Source organism: Olea europaea, chromosome 1, assembly GCF_002742605.1.
Source record: "Olea europaea var. sylvestris chromosome 1, O_europaea_v1, whole genome shotgun sequence".
In the NCBI taxonomy this organism is placed as follows: Eukaryota; Viridiplantae; Streptophyta; class Magnoliopsida; order Lamiales; family Oleaceae; genus Olea; species Olea europaea.
In genome coordinates, this window is record NC_036237.1 from 10,549,622 (window position 1) to 10,573,498 (window position 23,877).

Sequence of the window (23,877 nt, forward strand, 5' to 3'; positions counted from 1 at the left end):
CAGCCAAGATGACAGCTCCTGCTTAGTGACTCACCTTGATTGCTTGAGGTGGCTGCAGCTCATGATATTCTTAATCCTTAAGTAATATGCATGACTTTAACCATTTAAAGACCACTCATTTACCTCCTAGATAATATGTTAACTCCCTTAACTCGTCCCTAAGTGATTCCAAGAGAAAAGAGGGTGAAACAGTCAAAGGGAAATAGAAATAAGAAGCTGGAATTTCTGAACAGCTTTGTTACTCCACAGTTTTGAGGTTTGTTTCTATTATTTCTTAAGGGGTTTATGATTTCTTGAACATCTGAACTCGTTTGTGATTAAGTTGGAGTGTTGTTAATGATGTTATGATGCCTAAATAGGGGTAATTAATTGCAAGAATTTGAAAGAAAGTAATCTGGACAGAAATGAGGAATTGCTGGATTGAGTGATTTATACCTTGATTTTGGGATGATACTTAGTGTTTAACTTATATATATCAATATGAACGTTTTTATATGTAAGTAGGGAGTGTAGAAATGATTTTAATGGCCCAGAATTCTGTTGGTATCATAATAATAAAATGGAAACCGAAAACAGTCAAAGAGAAAAACTGCCTGATTTTGTGTAGTGGAAAATGGACTGTTTTTGAAGCTCCAAACACTTCATTTGTCACAATGTTATGATCTGATTATCTTCACATATATGTTATAGGTGTGTGGTAAAAGTTTGGGAGCCGTTAAATGTAGGTAAGGACATGAAAAAGAATTTGAAAAATGAGTGGACGGTGATGGAAACCTAGAAAACAGATTTTGTCCATTTGGGTATTTAATGTGATTTCAAACATTTAGATGTCCCCTAATGAACTCTTGGGCCTAAAAAATATATCCTAAGGAATATTAGGTTTTCGAAAACAATTGGATGACGTTGACGTTCATAATTGGACTCGAGAAATAGCGAGACTTATGGGATTAGTTTGTAATGCCATCGGTAACTTGAAATAATGATTTTGTCTAAATTGTTTTGGCGTGAATGAACGTATTTTGGGATTGTGTGTGTTAAGATTAGTAAATGGAGGATTGTATTTAATATTAGATGATAATATAGGCGACTTTTCGAAGTTGAGCGAAAAAGGGAATTGATACACACTCCATAGGAGCTTACACACATAAAGGCGAAAGGTAAGTGAAAATCCATTTGCAACTACGATGCAAGAACCTAGTATATGTGACATAGTAATGTTGAAATATCTACATAACTTTGATAAGAGGCTTATAGCACATCATATGATGGTTACGATCTTTGAGTATGAGGTTGCGTAACCTATTGACACCGATTTTTATTAAATACGTCATTTATGAGTATTTTCATATGCATGCACGACATGTAACATGGTTGAAAATCCTGCATGCAAAATATGATTTCAAAGTGAGTTACATTATAAATGTTTTATCGACCACTACTAGGGCACCGAGGCATGCGAGGCATGCTTATGTGATATGTTTGGCATTGCGGGTGTTACTTCCTGGGTGATTGCAAAGGTAAATAGGGGATGGGCCTTTGGTGATCACGGGAGGGCGGACCACTCGACTGTGCCCTTGTGATATCATGATTATTGGCGCTGCCGGGTGGGAGACTTCTTGGGTGATCATAGGGGTAGTCAAGGGATGGGCCTCTAGTGGTCACGAGAGGATGGTCCACTTGTCGGTGTCGATTTCATACTGGCCATTTGATTATTGATATTGATATTATGCAGAGCTCTATCCGGTGCATAGTAGGTGGGTCAAGAGCCCAATGAAATGAAAGATTTCAAGTGAAATGATTTCTAATCGACTTTGACGAATATTGAAATATGATACTTTTTATCGTGATATTTAAAGTAAATGGCATGGTGTCATATGTCGTTAATACTCATGTTCAGGACATGTATGATTTTGCTTACTAAGCATTGGCTTATGTAGTTCTTACATTGTAGGTGAACATGGAACTACATAGAGAGCATGGCTAGTTGTGGAGCTCCTACAGGATTCCAGAGTTCGATGTACATGGATGACGACCTGTAGGGTTATTTTGTAGGCTGCCATCTGTAGGGTTATATTTTGGAATCCTATATAGTGTACTTTTGAAATGGCCTGTAGACATGTTTATAAGCTCAGAATATATATATGTTGGATTAAGGCGATATGATTTTGGGTTTCGATATGTTATATGATCGTGTCACAGGTGATTAGAAGTTAACAAACTCGAAAAAAAAAATATGTAAAATTCTATATCTAGGTTGTGTATAGATATCAATGTTAATTTGGGGGCGTGACATAAGGTAAGCTGCATATATGGATTTATAATTTGTTATAAATGTATAAATTTATTTAATATTGAATTTCTTAAGTATTTAATGTTGTAATTAAATATTGTTTCCTTTTTTATAATTGTATTTCTAAGAATTTAAAAAAAAAAAAAAAAACTTGGTTATAAAATTGCTAATTTTTAAATGTATTTTTTTGTTGAAGATAAAAATAATTTTTTATATTATTAGTAAAAAAAATTATTGTAATTTTATTAGCGTAATAAGAAGATTTATTATGCATTTTTATTTTTTGCATTTTATGAAGAATTTTGTTTTTGGTTATTGACAAATATTCTTCCACACACGCATCATGCCAACAGCATTAAAAAAATAATAATCGTTTTAGTATATATAAACTTCATGAGATAAAAAAAATAAAAAAATAAAAAAATCTCCGCACATGAGTTAAAAAAAAAAGACTCCGTAAAGTGCAGAGAGTGGCAAACTATTTCTCCGCACGGTGTGAAGAGAAAAATAAAAACTCTCGGGACTTTATCTGCAAGTTTCAAGATGTCTTTTCTCAAACAACTTTTGAGCAATGCATTGAACACTTTAATTCCTAGCTTACAACCTGTAAGTATAATTTCAATGAAAATTGTATCCGCTCCTAATGTCCAAGAGCTGTTATCAAGCAAGTGTAAAATATTGAATTTTTTTGGTACCCTAGAGCCTCTATTTGTGAAAGCAATGTCATGGTACTATTAATATCTCCTTCTTTGCACAACTCGCATATTGTTTCATTGTATGAATCACGAGAAAGCTCATTTCTAATACCATAATTATGATTTGCAAGCACAAAAATTGAGTTGTGACTAGAATTTAAGAAGACATAATTGATTTTGAGCCATGTTTTTTGACTCTGTTTCATTGTATATACGAAAAATTTACAATCTTGAATTTTGACTTATAATTAAGGAATTTGAAAATAACTCTCTGCACTGTGCGGAGAGTTTTTTTCTCTGTACTGTGCGGAGAGTTTTTTTTTACTCTACACATAATTCAACTCTTTTCGCACTGTGCAGAGAGCATTTTTTTTCTCTCCGTACTTTTTTTTACTCCGCACATGGTTCGACTCTCTACGCACTGTGTAGAGAGTTTTTTCTCTCTCCACACTGTGCGGAGAGTTTTGTCATGGTGCGGACCAACTTTCCGCACAGTGTGGAGAGGGATTTTTTTGCTATCCTTACTGTGCGGAGAGTTGGTTTGTCATCTCTTCACACTGTGCGGAGAGTTTTTTTTTTTTACTCCGCACATAGTTCAACTCTCTCCACACTGTGCGGATAATTTTTTTCTCTCCATACCTTTTTTTTGTTTTTTATTTTTACTCCGCACTTGGTTCAACTCTCTCCGCATTGTACGGGGAGTTTTTTTTTTTAATTTTACAATATTGAATTTCACAAAATTTAGAAACATAATATTCACATTCAATTCAATCATATCAACACTATCAAAGAATACAAGCAAAATAGTTTGTATATTTCTTATTCAAGCATGAAATAAACAAGCATATTTTTTCTAGATAACATACTGTTATGCAATTGTAAAAATAATTTACAATTATTTTCTTATATCATGGAAATATTTTTAGATATTGCTTCAAAAACTTTCCAAAAAAACTAAAATTCATATACTAATAAAATACAAAATTCGTGCAACGCACGTGATAGCGACTAGTTTCTATTAAACTCATCTCGCAGAGAGAGTGATTATCCTTACTGTTTAGAATTTCTTCCCATTTTACTTTTTCCGGTCACATTATTCATTTTTTGGACCTACACTAACAACTAATTTAATTTGAATTTATATTCACATCACAATATCACAGCTTTTTCAAACTTAGTCGATGAGAAAAAAGTGTATATTTTATTTTGTCTCTTTAGTCACATAGCATTGATTACATTGAGCCGTTGTCGAGGATGAAATACACACCAAATCGATTCATTTATGAAATGTACACAACAGAACGGATTACACAACAAATGTCGCAAAGTCTAGAATGACATTTCATTAATCAAATGAAAAGTTGTATTAGAGGTCACAATATACGTCAAATCGTTACTCGTAGTAATCTAACTTGTTCATGATAAGAGAAGAGCGAGAAACAATGTCATTTGACTATAATCCCATTTTATTTTTGTACACGGACGGTCGCATAGATGAGTATGAAGAGCGAATAATTACTTTGTTGAAATTTAAGAGAACAGTTTTCTTATGTAGGCCTGGACACTCAGATACAGAATGACCAGCTTGGAAAAGTGGGTCACAACCTGAGCCGGTCTGAACAGGCCGACCCGGCTTAATACCAATAAGGACGATCAAAGAAGTTCTATCCATATCTTTCCAATGTTCATCAAGATGTCACTTTTTTAATTCTGAAAAGAATGCACGCTCATATTTGAAAACGCTTCAATCTAATCAAAAGAAAAAAGACATGAAACCAAAACAAAGTTCCAGTATCATTAGCCTTCGAGTTTCCTTCAAAGTTCTTGGAAATAGGGTCCCATCTACCAATATGCAACTAATTGTAAAGATTTCCTTCCAAACGCAACACAGTAAATTCAACGTATGTTTCCAGAGATATAGGGACGAAACTTCGAGAAAACCATCTCCATCATAAAAAATTTGTATAAAAAGAAATCATTTACTAGTACGTGAAAGACATGAGGAACAGGAAACTTAGAACAAACTGTCACGAGCTCGTAGTTTTTAAACACCGCATCTCAGAAAAATCCACGCACGTCAAAATCGCGCACAGAAGTCAAAGAAGATTTCACGCTGGCTCATAAAAGTTGATAAATATTAAGATTAATATACAGTACTATTCTTGTTTAGGCATGTGTCCAGTACCAGAATCTTTCCATTAAAACTCCAGACAAAAATACGAAGAAAAGGATAAGTAGTTATATATCCTGATGAAGCAATTAATAATGCGTTGTCCAGTCGGAGGATATCATATCATAATCAAAACTACATATTCATTCTTCTACACATGGATCAAGGCAGAGAACTCTCTGGCAGTTTTGCCTGTCTGCAGTTTGGGCTATTGACGATGATAGGGAGGCATTGGGGCAGAGTGCGGTAGACCACCCTGGCTATGAGACGGTGGCATCATCCCAGGAGGCATACTTCCAGCATGGTTGTAAGGGTAGTTGTGCATATGCATTGGCATCGATTGATGAACTGCTGTACCAGGCGGATTCCAGCCTGCAGAAGGCTGAGGCACAGGGTGACCATCAGGGGATGGAGCATACTGGGCTCCGTTGTATGGATGAGAACCTGGACCTCCGACTGAATATGGTTGCTGCCCTAATAAGGAGGGTTGAGAGTTCAATACAGGAGTATTGGGGACTGTATAATCTCTGCTTCTATCATTATTTACCTGAAATCAACACAATAAGCTCTGCATTTTAGATGTTAGCCATAACATTTATGTAAAATATATGTTAGTTAATACTTTTATGACATGAATGGTAAGGTAGATTAAATAACATTGGACAATACTTATTAAATAAATAAATAAAAAGGGCAGACTAATCATATAAATTAAAAATATATATAAACGAGTTGTGGATAAGTGGATAGTACTTGTGAATTCTACAAAATGAAACGTGTGGATAAAAAGTGATTTGACCAATTATAAATAGTATAAAAACATAGACTAAAATTGTATTATCGAATACGACCTAATACTACATACCAAACATGCACTTATTGGAACAAGACCACGGTTATCTTTACAAGATGATCAAGGAAAAGAACGTAATTCGCCCAATAAATTACTGAAGTTCCATGAAAGAAACTAGAAAATACATACTGCCCCCAGGATAAAACTAACTGTTGACAAAATCTGCAGTCGGGGGGTGCAGGATGCCATTGGTCAGACAACAGAGGTGCAAAGCTATGATTTTGCCCCGTAGGCTGCATTCTCATACTTGACTATAGTTTGAAAACTTAAATAGTTTACTTTAAAGCACGCTTAACTAATCTTAAAAGTACATTTATGAGTAAATAAGTTCTATCCATAATTGTTTTTTATTAGTCAAAGTTAGAAATAAACAAGTGCGCATTTGGTTTGCCGTTTTGAAACTATTTTCAGTTTTCAATTTTCTAAAACACTCAAAACGTGTTTGGTATATTATTTTCAAAAATGCGTTTTTGAAAACAATAAAAATTTTACAACACCAAACTCAAAATGACTTTTTGACGTTTTCTTTAAATAAGTTTAATAAAATCTCACAAAACCTACCAAAATACAAATACCTCTCTCTCTCTCTCTCTCTCTCTCTCTCTCTCTCTCCCCCCCCCCCCAAAATGTTTTAAAAATATTTCTAAAATTTTTAAACTAAACACATTTTCTAGTTTTTTTGTTTTGAAAAAACAGTTTTTCAAAATGACAAACCAAATGTGTTTTCTACAATCTTAGAATAATTCCAAGAAATATAAAATAGAAAATGAATTCAAAACTGAAAAAGTAACCCAAACCAAACGCACCCTAAGAATTTCAAGATTGAGGTTGAAAAGCAGCGCGAGAAAAATATAAAGATTGTTAGATATGACAGGGATAGAGAACATTAAAGTAGGCATGGATCTAGTGGACAATGTATGGGGACTTTTGCCATGTATTTACAAGAATGTGGAATAGTTGCTCAAAATACTATGCCTGGCAAACCAGATCAAAATAGAGTGGCCAAAAGGCGTAACGAAAAAAAAAGGGAGAAAGAAAAAAAAAAAAAAAAAAAGATGTGAGAGAAGAAATAGGATTTAAAAGAAACAGATGGTGATGTCCCTATTAAAATTGCAAAGTTCTACAGCACGTTACAAATTTAACAAAAAAGAGTTATCGCCTGTTTGTTATCTTAAAGTTTCACCAAAGACTTCCAACCAAAAATGCAAGCAGCCATGTGATTAGAAGATACCGAAGAAGCCCTTCAAAATTCCAAATAATTGCCAAAATGTGCCAGATGGGCCCATGCGCACAGGTGCAGGATATATATGGAGGTTTGACCAAAAACTTTTTCCCACTCATGCTTAATAGGGAACATCATGAATGCAAGTCTTCAATGAGATGTTGAAATGGACGCCAGTGAAAACTTTCATGGATTGAAGTCAGAATTTCAGGACATCTATCTAGTGCTTCTGAAAATATATTTACAAGTACATATTACCTTTATACTGAGATCAGTGTGCCGAGAATATGAAATATGAAGCTTGCAAAATCCTCCGTCATATATGCAGTGTCCTTCCAAAGATTCCTTTGCAACAACAGCCGTCTGAACATCTGCAAGCTGATTATATTAGTGCCACATTTGACTCAAAACTTTGCAGATGACTTTACACCCGATTCTAAATTTTTGCAAGTAGCTCACGCACGTAACATAATAATATTTAAACTAAACAGATGCAATTACACAATGGATTATTGCTATCAAATAATGATAAACTACTATATACTTGACTTAACAAGGGCCACAACAGACTTGACTTAACAAGGGCCACCTCCCAGTAAGTTTTAACTAACAGCTTGGACTTATTTGGTAGTTGTGTGTTGTATTAAAGAAAATATAATCATGTAAGAGATAGTCACCAAACAGAGCATCAATTAGGCTAATCAAGTATCTACTTTCTCGTCAAAATTAGAATTTTAAATAGGGTGTTAAAAAAGACTACTATCGAGCCTTTTGGGATATCAATCAAACATTGATTCTAAATTGAGAGTAAGAATAAGCTGCCACATTCATCTTACCAGGATACTGTATCAAAGCCTGAAGACCCCCATTCTTGTCAAACATGGCAATCTTCAGGACAGGCCCAAAAGCTGAAAAGACCTGTAGAGATAAACCCGTTTATCTGAGGAAGGAATCAATAACTAAAAGCCATAGTCAACAGAAAAATTCTAGAAGCTTTCTCAAGTGGGAATGTGATTACCGTCTGTAAAACATCCAATGTGACTGCATACTGCATGTTTTCAACAGAAGCAAGAAGAACATTACTCTCTGGCTCTACCTTCTTTCCATCTGCGCCTAACGTGAACTGCATTGGGGACAAGTGATTGCCATCAAATCATAATAACCAGAGAAACTCAATTTTTCAAAGATATCTAAGTGGTGGCTGGCTAGCAGCTTCCAGAAAGTGATTATATAATATACAAGTTTCCAAGTGATGATGTTATATTAGCATTCAAGATGTCATCGTTTGGTCAAGATATGCTTGTATTAGAGAGCAGAAAACATCACATGCAAGAATCACGATCTTAATATCTTAAACATGTAATTTAGGAGTCCAGATTTCTCAAACTTCACTGTGATGGCCAACCACCTGTGAGCAATTTAGCAAAATTTATACATCGGTTTCTCTATGGTTTACCTGACCACTTGCATCTATGGCTGAAGGAGCAACAGGAAGCAAAGGATTGGTATAGTCCCTAGATAAACAGAAACAATCAACATGAATCATGAATGATATAATACATTTAAACCTTACAAAAGGAAACAAAATCACCTATATACGATATATCATGAACAGTCGGAAACCAGTGAGAAAAAACAATAAAAATAATTGAAAACCAATATGTGCCTGTCTATATTCAGATCTATGTAACATAGTTAAGATTAGAAATCATTACCTGCTACGATGACTCTGGAATTTCACAGTAAGATCTGTGTGTGCAGAATATGTGATCTTCAGGGTACATGGTCCAAGCTCTGGAATCAGATACCTAGTGCATCCAGGATAAGAAAATCAACACCATCAACACAAAGGAACCTAAAAGTTTGAAAATGGCTCACAAATGTTAAGTGAAAAGGAAATGTAAACTAATCTCAAGTTTGAGGAACATGGACGGCAGGATTTATAAACTAAGTTCAGCCCAAAGACATTCTGCATTACTAAAATGCCCCGTTTCTGTCCTGTACAAATGAGAAATATAGCAGAAGACACGGTTTCCACTCAAGGCCATTGAGCACATAAACTGAGTATGGTTAGCCAGATAAATCCTATGCACACAATGACAGCTTATTAGCCGTTCTCTTTCATCTAAAGATCATCCCTCATATCCCTATTTCTTCTGCTATTTTATATTTCATAACACACATCCCAATTAAAATCAAAATTCTGTTGGCATCATTCATCTAGGTCACGACCCTAATGCTAGGATGATATAGATTACAGTCAACCTCAAACAGACTGAGTATGAAAGGAAAAGGTGACTTGTAATAACTGAAGAAAGGAGAGGTAAGATGGGGTAAGGAGCATGCATGTACCCCTTCAGCAGATTCTTAAAAACTCCTGAAAGATGTCCGGCCCCAATGTATGTGCACCACATCTAGAAACATATGATCCATAACAGTTTGGTATTCATCCCAAGCCGAAATATAAAACCCACATCACCTGGGAATGCTTCTTCCATCAAGGGCATCCTTTGCAGCAGAAGCTGTCTCTGAATCAGAAAACTGCACCAAAGCCTGCAAAACAGAGGAAACAGTAGGAAGATCAAATTTGATAGGATTTAGAGTCCTTAACGCAGCAAGAAACCAAACAAAAAAAATCATAAAGGTTTTCCTAGAATACAAACCTGAAATCCAGCAGTCTTTTCAAACGTAGTAATCTTATGGACGAATCCAAATGCAGAAAACACCTGCATAACAAAGTAATTTAATAACTTCATGTAATAAAACAAGAATAACTCAGCCTATATATTTTCATAGCCAGTCCCAAGCACGGATTAATGAAGGGGATTGCAGTATGTTGAAAAACAATATAAAACTACACCAGCACTTATGATTTAAGACATGATTTATTATAAGGAATATCCACATATGTGGGTACAAGAAGAAACAGAAGATATATCCATCACCCCACTTTTGAAGTAATTCCATACTACAATATAACATGATTAAATTGCAATTCTCCATTTTTTACAACCGACGGGTCAAATGTGTTGAATTCCATTGAAGACGTGGAATCAGACATCATTGACAAACAATGTCATCTAACAGTTGGCATCCATAATCAGAAAAATGGACATAAAGCATAGCTTGATAACATGCAACGGGTAAAATCTATACTTCTTCCCTCCTTTGTTTGAAAATTTTTCTATTTCTAAATATCTAATGAATAAGACATTATCCCAAAATAGAATATCTTTCATGCTACTTGCCCAAATTCCTTTTCTTAGATACAGATTGAATTCTTAAAATATTCCAAAAAGAGTTAATGTTGAGCACTTCAAAATTCCATATTAAGCACATATGACGGAAATGAGTCTAATTACGCTTAAATCCATACAAAGAGTATCACTGTTAAGAAAAAAGAAAAGAAAAAGGAAAAGAATGACGTCTGTGACATGACAGAATCTGAAAAGATAGTGTCCTATTTTTTCTCTTCAGTGAAGAGGTTACTTTCGGTGACGCAAGGAGTTGATTGATTTGTTTAATATTCAATGCAACCGAAGCATCCAGACCAGTCAATCTGAAGTACGAATTGAAGAAGTCTGAAAGTTAACTTCTGAGCTATGACAATTAAACTCTGGTGAACAAATAACACAAGATGAAGAGAGAAAAGTATAAAAATCAAGAAAGTTAACATAAGATTCGTCTCTTAAAACTTTAGTTAGCATAACTTGGTCTCAATGCCTAAGAAACTATAAATTTCTGGAAAAAAATTTCCCCTAAACATCTCAATGAACGTAAAGTAAACTAATATTGTCCTTTACCATAAATTAGATTGTATTAAAAACAAGACACGATTTTCCAAAAAGGAGGAATATTCCAGTTCAAAATTATACAGGAGAGGTAATGTGGCCTAAATATGCAATCAAAATGACATCTGGATGACAGTTTGTTAACATCTTTTTATTCATAAAAACTAAAAACATTGCAATATAAACATTAAATTACAAGTATGAACATGATTGGAAAAGTCATGAATACATTATACATCAAATACCAAGTGGTTAAGTGAATAATAAGAAATTTACTACGCCGATCTTGAGTAGCAATCGTATTTCTTTGCTAAGTATTCAATTCATTCAACTTGTCTATATGCCTTCAAAATGTTAAAAAATGTTTCATTAAAATTTTCAAGTTTATCCCTACTAAAAATATGTTCTCCAGACAATGTTCTAACTGGTTAAGAAAGCACAGTTCCCCCAGAGCCAAGTAAAATATTATACGTATAGGAAGGGAACAAAAACAATCATAGCCAAAGCAATGCTTCTATGACTATGCAACGCAAAATCCACAAAATCAGTGCCAATATAAAGGACAAAGGTACCAAAAAGAGAAATTATTTGAGGTAGAAACATGAGGAAGAAGGGAAGAAAGAGCCAGTTTTAAGCAAAGGAGAAGGGAGACAAACACACGTGTGCTCTTTCTCCCAATGCAATAAGCTGCCATCGAAGATATATCCTTGACATGTGCCTGCTGATTAATTCACATTCTTGTCAAACAAAAGCCTAACAAAATATGACATACTCAATCTAGCGACTAAAAACCATAGAGAACATCTTGTTGAGAATTGCTCCTCCTAACAATCAGTTTACGAGGAAGTTTCCTAATTACTTACCAAGTGTAGGACATCAATGCTGACTAGGCGTGCATCATTACCCTCAATAGTTATCAATAGTACGTTTCCGGCAACATCTGCAGTAGTTTTGTTGTTCACTATTTCTTGCCTGTTGGAATATTGTAGGTAGACAGTTTTCCCTCGTACCTGAGCTGGCTCCGAGGATGAAGCATAATATGATATCATTGCAATAGCTTGATTTAATTCCGCCTATCGAACATAAAGAGAATCAAAAAAAATAAAAAAAAATAGAGGAAGTGGTCAAAGATTATGCGCTCGTTTGAACCCCATTTTTTTGCCAAAATGCATTTTAGAATAGTGTTTTGTTGAAGAATGTGTGGTCAAAAAGTAAGGAAAAGTTTTCGAATTACATTTAAAATTATTTTATAGGAGAATGTGTGGTTGAAAATGAGTTTCGAAATATGAATTTTTGAAAAAATCGGGGCCAAACATAGTCTATATCATAAAAAAAACAACAGAAAGGAGAAAAGATTATGTATCTTACAAATTCAATAAAAGCTTGATTTTGATTTGCTCCGACATTACACTTTGTGTTAACAACTTTACCAAATGGTTTCCCTAGTTCAATGAGCTCCTCTTCTGTACATTCCCATGGTAAGTTCCTCAAGTGGAGAACCTTTGAGGGGGGTTGCGTGTAGCGGAACTGTGGCTGGCTTGACACAGATGCCATTATGCACTATAATCCAAAATGCAAAAATAAATAAATAAATAAATAAATAAATAATTATCATTCATAAAATCCATGATATATAATCATTTAAATCATTCCTTGAAATCAAATTTGATGTTAAAAGTATGCAACCACAAAGATACATGCGAATTCAAGAAAATGGGAGGAAAATCATAAAAAGACAAGGATATGCTTCATGGTCCAATCAGGTAATAATCTAATCGGATCGACCAACTAGTTTGCTTCTTAGCAAGTAATGTCCAAACTCTAATATGCAACAAAATATACAGAAAAAGAATCTTTTTAGAATACATGAATTTGGATCTTCTCCCTTTAACTAACATACAACATAGCATCACAATAAATATCCTCACGAAATGTCACACGCCAGGCCCATGCTATGTCCACAACGTCCTTAGAGTTATAGGCTTCAATGGTAACGTTGGGCTTATTTGTCCACTTGGCCAACAATATAACCACAACTAAATCCACAACTGTATCTCACAAGCTAGTAACTTCAACTCTCACGATTGAGACACAATTAATAATGGGGATCATCATGCTGTTTCAGCCAGTACGGAATTAGAATTTGAAAACAACAAAAAAATCGAATTGACTCTGTAAAAAAAGCGGATCTAAGAAAACAACCTAGAAGAAAGGTTGAATATATTTGTTACTCATTTCAAACTCAAACAAACAGTTAAATAAAAACGACTGGCTCAATTTTCTGTTAAGGCATTTTTCAAGAGTTCATTAACCCATAGTAGAGTAATGGTTAGTGAGTTGAGAAGAAAGTGAGCCCGTCATCATACAAAACAGAAGTTGCGAAGCTGAAGTTCAATTAGCTGACCATGTCTCGCACTCAGGCCTTGTCAGAGAATGACAATGGCTGAATGTGCATCCCTTATTCACTTGGTACTTGCTTCAGTACCTTCGCATGTGAATATATTTTTTCAAAATCCAATTTTCAGGCTCCAGATCTATGCCATCAACAAAGCGGTAAAATAATCCCTGATATACTAGCATACTTTCTGACATGACTTTCACAGCACATAGCAAGAAATAATAATCAACATATTATCAAAATTAACAGAACTGGTTGCGCAAGGAAAACTTGGAACAGACAAAGTTTGTCATGAATCATTCAGAGCTCTAGAAAAAGAAAATGGGTACTAAATTCAGGGGCCCAATTTAACGATAAGAACTATATTATCATAGAAAAGCAGTGAATTAAAGGAAACAAAATGTAAATCACATATATTACACCAAGATTGCTTCTTTCCAGGTAGACAAAAATTAAATAGTTTTTACAATGGCATCTACCAGCAACCAAAACTGAATCCAATCTGTTCACCCACAATTCCAAATTTTGCTGTTAAATCAAATAGACACATAAGTTAGCCAAACTGTATATCACTTATATTTAACCGAGTTTCATACTTTCTAGATAAATAGAAATTAAGTCAATTTTACGATAGCATTTACCAGAAGAAAAAACTAAATCAAATCTGTTTTCAAATTGATCTATAAAACCTAAATACACACATAAACAAGATGTAAATCATGAATATTCAGCGAAGTTTATTATTTTGTAGATATATAGAAGTTAAGTTGTTTTCATAATGGCATCTACCAGCAGCAAAAGAAGAACCGAATCAAATCTGTTCACTCAGATTTCAAACCCAAATATTAAATCAAACAAAATCACTAATATAAAACCGAATTGGCATTTTTAGATAGATAGAAATTAATCAATACCAGAAGCAAAAAACTAAACCCAATCTGTTCACCAAAAATTTCAGATTTAGCCTTTAAACCCAATAAAATCACTAATATTAAGTGAGATTTCTATCTTCTAGGTAGATAAAATTTAAATAACTTTCACAATAACATCTATCAGTAGCAAAAACTGAATATAATCCGTTCACCGACGATTTCGAATTCAGCCATCGAACCAAATACACACGCTTTCGCGTATCTATCGATATACATCAGAAAATCGAATTGAAATTAGAACTAGAAGGTAATTCAGAGATTGAGAGGGGGTACCTGAGCGAAGAAGGGAGTTAGGGTTCGAAGAGGACGAACAGCTAAGAGACTCGAAGAGGATTTTTTTAAAATTTATTTTCTTTTTATTTCTCTTTTATGACTATTGGTTGACGGATGTGGCTAGGTTAGAGCCCGGTTACAAAACAGAAAATCACAAGCGCAAGGGCTTGGCTCAAACTTTGTCCTTTCATTTCATTTTTTCCTTTTTTATTACTGAAATTTTGTTATAGGTGAGAAAATAAATAGTCCCTTTGGATCCCATTATCCCAAAATATTTATTATTTTCTCTTATTTTCAATTATATAATCTTATATAAAATAATGTTACACTTAAATCGAAATTTTTTCCTTCTTTATTAACCACACATTCTCAAAAAAACTATTTCATAATTTATAATTTCAAATAATGGGGTTTAAAAAAAATATATGCCTCTGTTTGATTCTAATTTTTTTTTTAAATTAATTTTAATCACACATTATTTTATAAAAAAATTTTATATGTGAACTTCAAAAAGATTTTTTATTTTTTAACCACACATTCTCTCAAAAATCACAATTCAAAAATACATTTTTCCCTAAAAATAGTGTCAAACAAGGGTTAAATGATAAAATAAATATGACATAAAATCATAATCTCAAGAATAATGTTTTGTAATACAAGCAGTCTTTAATGCAAGTTTACATGAAAATAGGCACTATGTCATTAAATGATAAATTATCACTGTGGCCCCTGTTTGACAACCACTAAAAAGAATTTTTGGAAAAAAAATAAGTTTTGAAATAGTGATTTTTTGAAAAATGTATGTTTAAAAACTAAAAAGAAAAATAGTTTACGTGTAAAATATTTTATTGAGAAAATGTGTTGTTGAAAATGAATTTGAGAAAAAAATATTTTATTTTAATAATTGTCAAATAGGGGCATAATGTCACGTAATCTGATACTGTATATCAGCGGTGTTGCATAGCATTAATCTCGATTCACTAAGATGTGATATTTTACGTGATTTTCATATTTTTGCCTGCATTAAGCCCCTGTTTGTTTCTCATTCTTTTTCCATTAAAATGAAAAAAGTAACCGTTATCCATCACATCAAATTATCAAATTTGAATTTTTATCTCTTGTATAGAGCCCATAACGACTATATTTTTCATTCTCATTTTTACAAAAAAGGAAACCAACACCCCCTAAGTATTGACTCCATTAATAATTTCTATCTACAATTTGAGTCTTCACAATGCGATACAGTGTTATTTTCTTTAAACATATTTTGTTTGTGTTATTCTTGATTATTGCGTGTGATAGAGTATCATGTGAATTACTTAGCAACATTTATAATGAAATCCATAATTGCTTTAATTGACTGGATTTTTGTACTTATGAGCCTATTCAATAATATGAACAAATCAGCATATAATACATGATCTTGTGATGATGTCTTTTAAAGCACAATTCGTTATTTCATTTGTTGTTGATACTTGAAAGGTTATAGTTGGTGGTGAAGAATGGTGTGGGTAACATATGAGAATGGGAGTGATAGCGGAGTTTTTTTTATGGCTTTCCCAATTGTTTCTGCTAGCGAACATTGAAGAAAAATTATGCGAAAATCTCCTTGATTAATCAAGAAACGGAAGGTAAGATGTGTGTTGGGCAGGGCGATGGTTGTGTTCCTTTTTCGTATTTCCTTTATGTTTTCTTCTTCTTCTTCTTCTTTTTTAAGTTATTTTGCCAAAAATGAATTTTAACGATCAAATTGACGATTTGCGTTGGAAAAGGACCCATGTCACATACATTTAAAAATTTGGAACTCCAAGTGCTAGAAATCAAATGTTCGGGAGTTATCATCACAATCTTCAAAGGTTCAATACCCTTGTGCAATTTATCCTTTATCTTTATTTTTTCTTTTCTTATTATTTATTTCTTCTATTAAACTGGGTAAACTAGTTATTTTATTCAACATTAGATCTATAAATGATCAAATTGATGGTTATATCACAAAAGATCTATGCGCACACACTTGTAACCTTTCGAACTCCGAATACTATAAATCAAAGATTGGAGACTTATACTCACGACCTTCAAATGTTCAAGGTCTCAAGTACAAGCCTACACGATGACTAATGGGCTATTTATGGTAAAATAAACTAAATGTTTGAATATGAGATTTGATAATTAATCTTCTCATCTTATTTGATGCCAGATGAATCTCTAATAAATATAAATAACATTTCTCTAAATAAATTTGAATAATGTCATTTGTACATAGAAATATGGCCACCCCTTTTGACAGATCTCAATTGGTAGATTTTGATTGGTAAAAAAAACTTTCAAAAATTGTTTTATTTTTAAATGAACCAACTTTATGTCATGTGTTTTTCTGTCAAGTAACGTGTAAAATTTTTTTTTGTACAAGTGGCATGATTTAATAAATTTAACAATCCAATGGAGGGGTAATGCAAAGTGAAAGTTGTGTTGGATAAATTAGTAGCTCGCTGGCGCGCTACCACTCGAGCCGTCTACAAGTGGGCTAATGACTATTCTTGTACATCTTCAATTCTTCGTCTTCATATTAACAGTTCTTGAGCAATTTATGTTTGAATGAACCTCTGGGCACCCAGTCTCCGAATACTATAAATCAAAGATTGGAGACTTATACTCACGACCTTCAAATGTTCAAGGTCTCAAGTACAAGCCTACACGATGACTAATGGGCTATTTATGGTAAAATAAACTAAATGTTTGAATATGAGATTTGATAATTAATCTTCTCATCTTATTTGATGCCAGATGAATCTCTAATAAATATAAATAACATTTCTCTAAATAAATTTGAATAATGTCATTTGTACATAGAAATATGGCCACCCCTTTGACAGATCTCAATTGGTAGATTTTGATTGGTAGAAAAAACTTTCAAAAATTGTTTTATTTTTAAACGAACCAACTTCATGTCATGTGTTTTTCTGTCAAGTAAAGTGTAAAATTTTTTCGTACAAGTGGCACGATTTAATAAATTTAACAATCCAATGGAGGGGTAATGCAAAGTGAAAGTTGTGTTGGATAAATTAGTAGCTCGCTGGCGCGCTACCACTCGAGCCGTCTACAAGTGGGCTAATGACTATTCTTGTACATCTTCAATTCTTCGTCTTCATATTAACAGTTCTTGAGCAATTTATGTTTGAATGAACCTCTGGGCACCCAGTGGAAAAATGTCCAAGCCAGCGTTTTCTTGGCCATGGAAGCACCAACGCTGGAAAAAGAATCCAATACCTGATTCAACTTTGTACAAGAATTCCTCCGCTTCCAATCCGAACATTATTTCTGCAAACCAAACCATAACTCACTATTGCCAAACTGGTCAACTCGAAGAAGCTCGAAACATGTTCAACACAATGCTTCAGCGAACTGTCGTTTCTTGGAATGCCATGGTCACTGGATATTCTAAATGGAATAGATATCCCGAAGCAATGAACTTGATTTCATTGATGCATCACTCTAATGTTAGGCTGAATGAAACCACAATTTCATCGTCGTTAAGTGTTTGTGCACGCTCGTGGTCATTGACAAATGGGAAAGAGATTCATGGGCTGGTTTTGAAATCTGGACACGAGGAATTTTTGCTGGTGGGGGGTGCTTTGTTGTACTTGTATGCTAGTTGTTATGAAATCACGGAAGCAAAGCGGGTTTTTGATGAGTTGTGTGAGAAGAATGAGTTGGTGTGGAGTTTGATGCTCGTTGGTTTTGTTCAGTGCAGTTTTCTGAGTGAAGCTTTGAAGGTTTTTGAAGAAATGCCAAGGCGTGGTGTGGTTGAATGGACTACATTGATTTCAGGGTATGCAAAGAGCGAAGATGGGTGTCAAAAGGCTTTGGAGTTGTTTAAGATGATGAGAAAGAGTGGTGAGGCGGTTCCTAATGAGTTTACTTTGGATTCCGTAGTGAGGGCTTGTGGTAGATTGATGGACTTGTGGGAAGGAAAAGTAGTTCATGGACTCTTGATAAAATTGGGATTTGAGTTCGAATGTTCGATAACTGGTGCATTGATTGGCTTTTATATTGGGTGTGAAGTTGTTGATGATGCCAAGCGGGTTTATGATGGAAAATTGAATCCATGTTTGAGCAACACTAATCTATTGGTTGGGGGTCTTATTGAGATAGGTAGGATGGAAGAAGCTGAATTAATTTTTAGCAGAATGGTTGAAAGGAATCCCGAAACATATAATCTGATGATCAAAGCGTATGCAATGTGTGGTCGAATTGAGGATTCAAAAAAGTTGTTTACGGAAATGCCAGTGAGGATCTTAGCCACTATAAATACTATGATCTCAGTGTATGCCAGGAATGGTGAGATTGACAAAGCTTTGGAGCTTTTCGAAGAGACAAAGGGAGAAAGGAACCCTGTCACTTGGAATTCCATGATATCAGGATACATTCAAAATGATAGACATGAAAATGCGTTAAAACTATATTTGACTATGCGCAGACAATCCATAAGCCAAACTAGGTCAACATTTTCTGCTCTATTTCATGCCTGTGCGTTCCTAGGGTCTCTTCAACAAGGACAACTACTTCATGCACATCTTGCAAAAACTCCATTTGAAACCAATGTGTACGTTGGCACGGCTCTTACAGACATGTATTCAAAATGTGGAAGCATTGAAGATGCTCGGGCATCATTTAGCTGCGTTTCTTCTCCCAACGTGGCAGCGTGGACTGCACTGATTAATGGGCATGCACATCACGGGCTTGGATCTGATGCAGTCTCACTCTTTAATCTTATGTTAGAACGAGGGATAGATCCAAATGCAGCTACCTTTGTCTCTGTCTTATCTGCCTGTACTCGCGCAGGTTTAGTAGACGAGGGAATGAGCTTCTTCCGGTTGATGAAAGAGCAATATGGTATAATCCCAACCTTGGAGCACTTTACTTGTGTAGTGGATCTCCTTGGTCGATCAGGCAATCTGCTGGAAGCTGAGAAGCTCATCGAAGAGATGCCAATTGAACCAGATAAAATTCTCCTTATTGCATTTCTCAATGCTTGTTGGTTCTGGATGGACATGGAAGTAGGTGAGCGAGTGGCTGAGAAGATATTCAGTTTGGATCCTAAACCAACGTCTGCCTGTGTCATCATGTCGAACATGTATTCAGGGTCCGGGAAATGGAGGGAGAAGATAAAGGTACGCGATGAATTGAGAGATTTAGAAGTTAAGAAGGTTCCTGGATGTAGCTGGATTCAGCTAAATCACCGAGTGCACGTGTTTTCTGCAGATGATAGAACCCATCCATGTTGTAATACAATATATGCGACTATGGAGCGCCTAATGACTAATGTAAATTATAGTGTTCAACTTGATTTTATTTCTTCATAACTAACAGAATGCAGCACATAAAGTGTGTGCAACTCTATTGTACTGAGAATCTTTTCACAAGCTCTGTGAGTAGCATAAAAATTTGTAGCATTTTGTGTTCTGCAACTCAGATTGTATAAAATTAACTGTTGAGCATCATATTGTTTTTTCATTTGTTTAAAAATCATATAATATGTACATTTATGTTCATTTTGGCTCCCTTTTTTTTTTTTTTTTTTTTTTTTTGTCATTGTCATTTCTTACTTTTTTTTTAATCATGTAGTTGTGCAATGTATGGTAGACCTTCTAAACAGCTACGTGACAAACTTGAAAACATGAAGCCACAACAGCAAATATTCGTCTAATACCGACCATGCACCAAATATTCTATCTAGTCTCGTCTAATATTGTGTACTGACCATGCACGAGGTGTATCAACGTAAGATCAATCCCCGTTATGTCATCGAGGTATAAACTATGTTTTCTAAATCAACCAATTTCCAAAAAATAAAATAAAATAAATAAATAAATAATGCAAAATGGAACTACTAGCCATATATACCAGCAGATTGGAGTTTTCAGGTTCTGTAGTAATGGATTATACATGTTGATTGATTTTTAAGGATGTTATGGGTAACTATGATACAAAATGGCTGTTATAGAACAATTAATATCCTGCAATGCGAAGACAGCTAATCCAAATGGGGAGTAAGATATGCATTAACATGACAAGCCATAACATTTGAATATGTACCAGCGAAGATAGTCCACTCGTGCTGAATGCCTGAGCTTCATGGGAGTCTTCATGCTTTCTTGAAATATTTAAATTACCGGCTATTTCTCCCATTCTGCCTGATCACCAAACTCTCCTTCAGATTCAGAGATCAAGCCGCAAAGGATTTCGAAAGAAGGATATTAAGACATTTAATTAACAATCCACGTGACACTAACGAAGAGATTTTAGATACTTAAAAGGATGAGAGTTGTATGAATTCTACATTATATCTCCAAGGTACCAATAGAATTCAAGTAGTCTTCAGGTCAGAAATGATATGTTTGGTAAGGTGAACTCAATAGAATTTGACAATAAAAAAGCTTATAAATAAGTGAATAAGTAGAAATTTTATGGGTAAGACTCAGAAATAAGTAAAGTTACTGAATTGGCTTAGTTAAAGATTTATTACAAAATAAGTTAAATTTGTTACTTTAAAGCAAGAAAAAGTAACCTTACCAATACATGTTTGGAAACAAAAATTACTAAAAGAAAACTTTTACTTACTTCTAAACTCCGAAACATGATCTTGGTTAATTGAAAATTATAGAGAACATGATAACTAAAATTCATAACAATTAACAAGAAGATTTGAGTTGTGCACAATTTCAAGAGTCATATTTTGCTAGAGTAAGATTGTTATTTCCGGTGCAGAATCTATGAGACAAAAAATTTACCACATCATCTAGTGCAAGCCTGAGAAGAGCAGGTTGCCTCCTTTTATCTCCTTGTACGCCATCAACATCAGTAATTCCATTTATGAACTCCTCTTGGGTTAACAGGTGCTGTGAATGGAGGGAAATGATGGGCTTGGATACTCTCATCACTTCGTGACATCTTTTGGTGGAAATTCTGACTGTTTCTATAATTTCTTTATCTGTTGGCATTTTCTGAAGTTCAAACAACTCCAGCTTGGCCCAATTGATTTCTGTTCTGACCTATATCAGAAAAATATTCAGTCTAACATTGCTTTGTTGGTCAAAAGAATTTTGAAATGACTCAATAAACCAATTTACTTAACCATACACCAGTATTTGCTAAGGATCTTATTATTTAGATCTCACAGTGTTGAATTGTATCGAGGATACATGTAGCCAACCCAAGTTTAATGGGAGTCAAGTTTAGTCTGTTTTCGTTGATCACTTGATTGTCGAAGTTAATAAGTTACTAACTTCGATCTCTCTGTTTAACGACGTGCATGTGTACAAGTACGAGTCTCTCTGACCATCTCTCTCTCTCTCTCTCTCTCTCTCTCTCTCTGTACTTCTGTGTGTAAGCGAGTGTTTGTATATAAATCATTCACATGTCTACGATCTAGAACAAGGAAGAACCAACGAGCAATTTGTTTTCATTCTATACCATCAGAACTATAACAAGTAAGAGAAAAATAGGAATTGAGTGTGAGCAGAAAATTTTGAAGTTGAATCAACAAATAACTATAATGCATATGAGGTAAACTCACCGACACAAGACCAAAGTACACTTTAGTGAAGCTTGAGAGTGTCATGCAATGGCATGTCTGATCCAAAATAGGCCATACGTTGAGAGCCAGAACTTCCTTTTTGGTTCAAAACAATCAATAGCTATTATAAGACCCTTAATTCTGGCTTGACAGAGGTCTTGGAATTTTGGTCAGTCTGCAAATTCTTGAAAATATTTGTTCATTACAAACAGAAGAAGACAGAGATTGTGCTGCAACCAATTAGAAATGTGACACAATCAGCTGCTGTAAATTGTAATCCTAACCAGTGAGCAAGGGGCTGAATTCAGATTTAGATGTAGAAATAGAGCCATATAGCCAGCCATAAGCAATATGTGATAACATACACAACTATAGCCCGTCGAACAAACTAAGACAAACTGAACACTCGTGTATTTTCCAAACTTCCATCATAAAAAGTCGTCTGAGTTCTAGAGTCGCTATGATTATCATATGACTTGCATCTTAAATATATCCATAAAATAATTGAGGGTGAAAGAGAGATCCACACTGGATTTTCCTATGACTAAATTTCCGATTGGTTAGATTGATTTCAAAATAATAAACAGAAAGAGAAATTCATATACATCAAGTTGAAACTCCTCTTGTATCCTACACCCACGCAAAAAAATAAATAAATAAATAAATAATAATAATGAGAAGGATGGTTTCACATGAAGAGGAGCTGATAATGGAGAACATCAATTACCTCGATCAACTTGTCCTCTGCTAATTCTGTCGGTTCTCTTTGCAAATCATTTCGTAAGTTCTCCTTAACTTGAAGGATTGCCTAAATACAAGTTAACAGAAAACAAACTAGCCACCGCCCTATCAAACATTTGATTCAAAATTTATCCATTTTGGTACTTTATGTCATTGGTTTGTTATCTTTCAATTCATTCGGACAGGATGCAAAATAATGGTATACTCACCTTCATAGGCTGCATCAGCTTAAACAGCCAAGCATGCTTGGAAGAAACAAGAACCGGTAGAATCTTCATTTTTCTTCCAATTGAGGCTAACCAAGTCGGTGGAAGCTGAATATTCTCTAACAAGCTGATTAATATTTTCATCTTCGTCATTTTTGCATTTTTTCCCTTTCCGGGATTGTGCAATCACTTCACCTTCCGCATTCGTACTCATATCAATCCTCGTCACAAGGCTAAATATTTTTGTCTTCTTCCTCAGACACCTAACCACAGTATTGGCATTTCCATTCCCTCCTTTAGTCCTTCATCCTCAGCTTCTCCCCTTTTCCTCCTCTATTTTCTTCTCTTTACCATCTGATCTTTAACTTCCTTATGAGATGGACTACGTTTGAATATGTGTTCTAGTTTGGCAGCGGCTTCACTGTAATCTAAATTTAAAGTACTTGAAAAATTTTCATCAGTCAAAAGACTCAAAACAGCATGAACTCGTTCTGAAAGCTTTTTTACAGTTCTTAACCTCTTTTCATTTTAGCTGTCTCTATAGGTAAAGAAAAGAAACAGATTCTCGAGGTGCAACCAAGGCAGTATTTTTTGTTTTTTCTGTTCTGATTCTTTTGAGCGATAATATTACCAGCCTTCTCAGTGGAGATAAATGCGTCAAAAATTTTGCACTCAATCCCAATGGACTCCTTGCAGCAGACGTAGAAACAGTCACTACTCCCATGCTAAG

The 23,877-nt window shown here is 34.5% G+C and overlaps 2 protein-coding genes, 1 long non-coding RNA gene and 1 pseudogene across 7 annotated transcripts; 2 read left to right on the forward strand and 2 right to left on the reverse strand.

Moving 5' to 3' along the window:
• Positions 1-177: 177 nt before the first annotated feature.
• On the forward strand, positions 178-1,991 carry LOC111375504. The gene is made up of 3 exons (XR_002699360.1): positions 178-256; positions 1,084-1,157; positions 1,952-1,991. It is a non-coding gene; the product is annotated as an uncharacterized LOC111375504 (long non-coding RNA).
• A 3,090-nt stretch (positions 1,992-5,081) lies between these two features.
• LOC111393691 (polypyrimidine tract-binding protein homolog 2) lies at positions 5,082-14,767 on the reverse strand. 5 transcript variants are annotated; one of them, XM_023019387.1, is made up of 12 exons: positions 12,390-12,446; positions 12,032-12,094; positions 11,885-11,961; positions 11,682-11,739; positions 9,894-9,956; positions 9,710-9,783; positions 8,946-9,038; positions 8,687-8,744; positions 8,249-8,353; positions 8,067-8,148; positions 7,489-7,601; positions 5,082-5,702 (listed from the first exon to the last, which is right to left on the reverse strand). In XM_023019387.1, the coding sequence occupies exons 3-12, from the start codon at positions 11,896-11,898 to the stop codon at positions 5,364-5,366; spliced, it is 999 nt and encodes a 332-aa protein (XP_022875155.1). In that variant the 5' UTR covers positions 11,899-11,961; positions 12,032-12,094; positions 12,390-12,446; the 3' UTR covers positions 5,082-5,363. The 5 variants fall into 5 exon arrangements, with proteins under 5 accessions (XP_022875155.1, XP_022875139.1, XP_022875125.1 ...); XM_023019371.1 differs by having other exon boundaries at positions 11,682-11,742; XM_023019357.1 differs by lacking the exon at positions 11,682-11,739 and adding an exon at positions 14,625-14,767 and having other exon boundaries at positions 11,885-12,094; positions 12,390-12,581.
• Positions 14,768-17,803: 3,036 nt separating this feature from the next.
• LOC111404203 (pentatricopeptide repeat-containing protein At2g13600-like) lies at positions 17,804-19,987 on the forward strand. Its single transcript, XM_023032976.1, has one exon. The coding sequence runs from the start codon at positions 17,804-17,806 to the stop codon at positions 19,985-19,987; it is 2,184 nt and encodes a 727-aa protein (XP_022888744.1).
• A 505-nt stretch (positions 19,988-20,492) lies between these two features.
• LOC111393719 lies at positions 20,493-23,877 on the reverse strand (annotated as a pseudogene).

Excerpts from the sequence above, each read along its gene's own strand:
- LOC111404203 (XM_023032976.1), top strand. The coding sequence starts at position 17,804 with ATGAACCTCTGGGCACCCAGTGGAAAAATGTCCAAGCCAGCGTTTTCT.
- LOC111393691 (XM_023019357.1), bottom strand. The coding sequence starts at position 12,575 with ATGGCATCTGTGTCAAGCCAGCCACAGTTCCGCTACACGCAACCCCCC. Across the intron at positions 9,784-9,893 it reads AAAAGACTGCTGGATTTCAG|GCTTTGGTGCAGTTTTCTGA; the intron begins GTTTGTATTCTA and ends TCTGTTTTGCAG. Across the intron at positions 9,039-9,709 it reads GATGGAAGAAGCATTCCCAG|GTATCTGATTCCAGAGCTTG; the intron begins GTGATGTGGGTT and ends TGGATGCACTAG.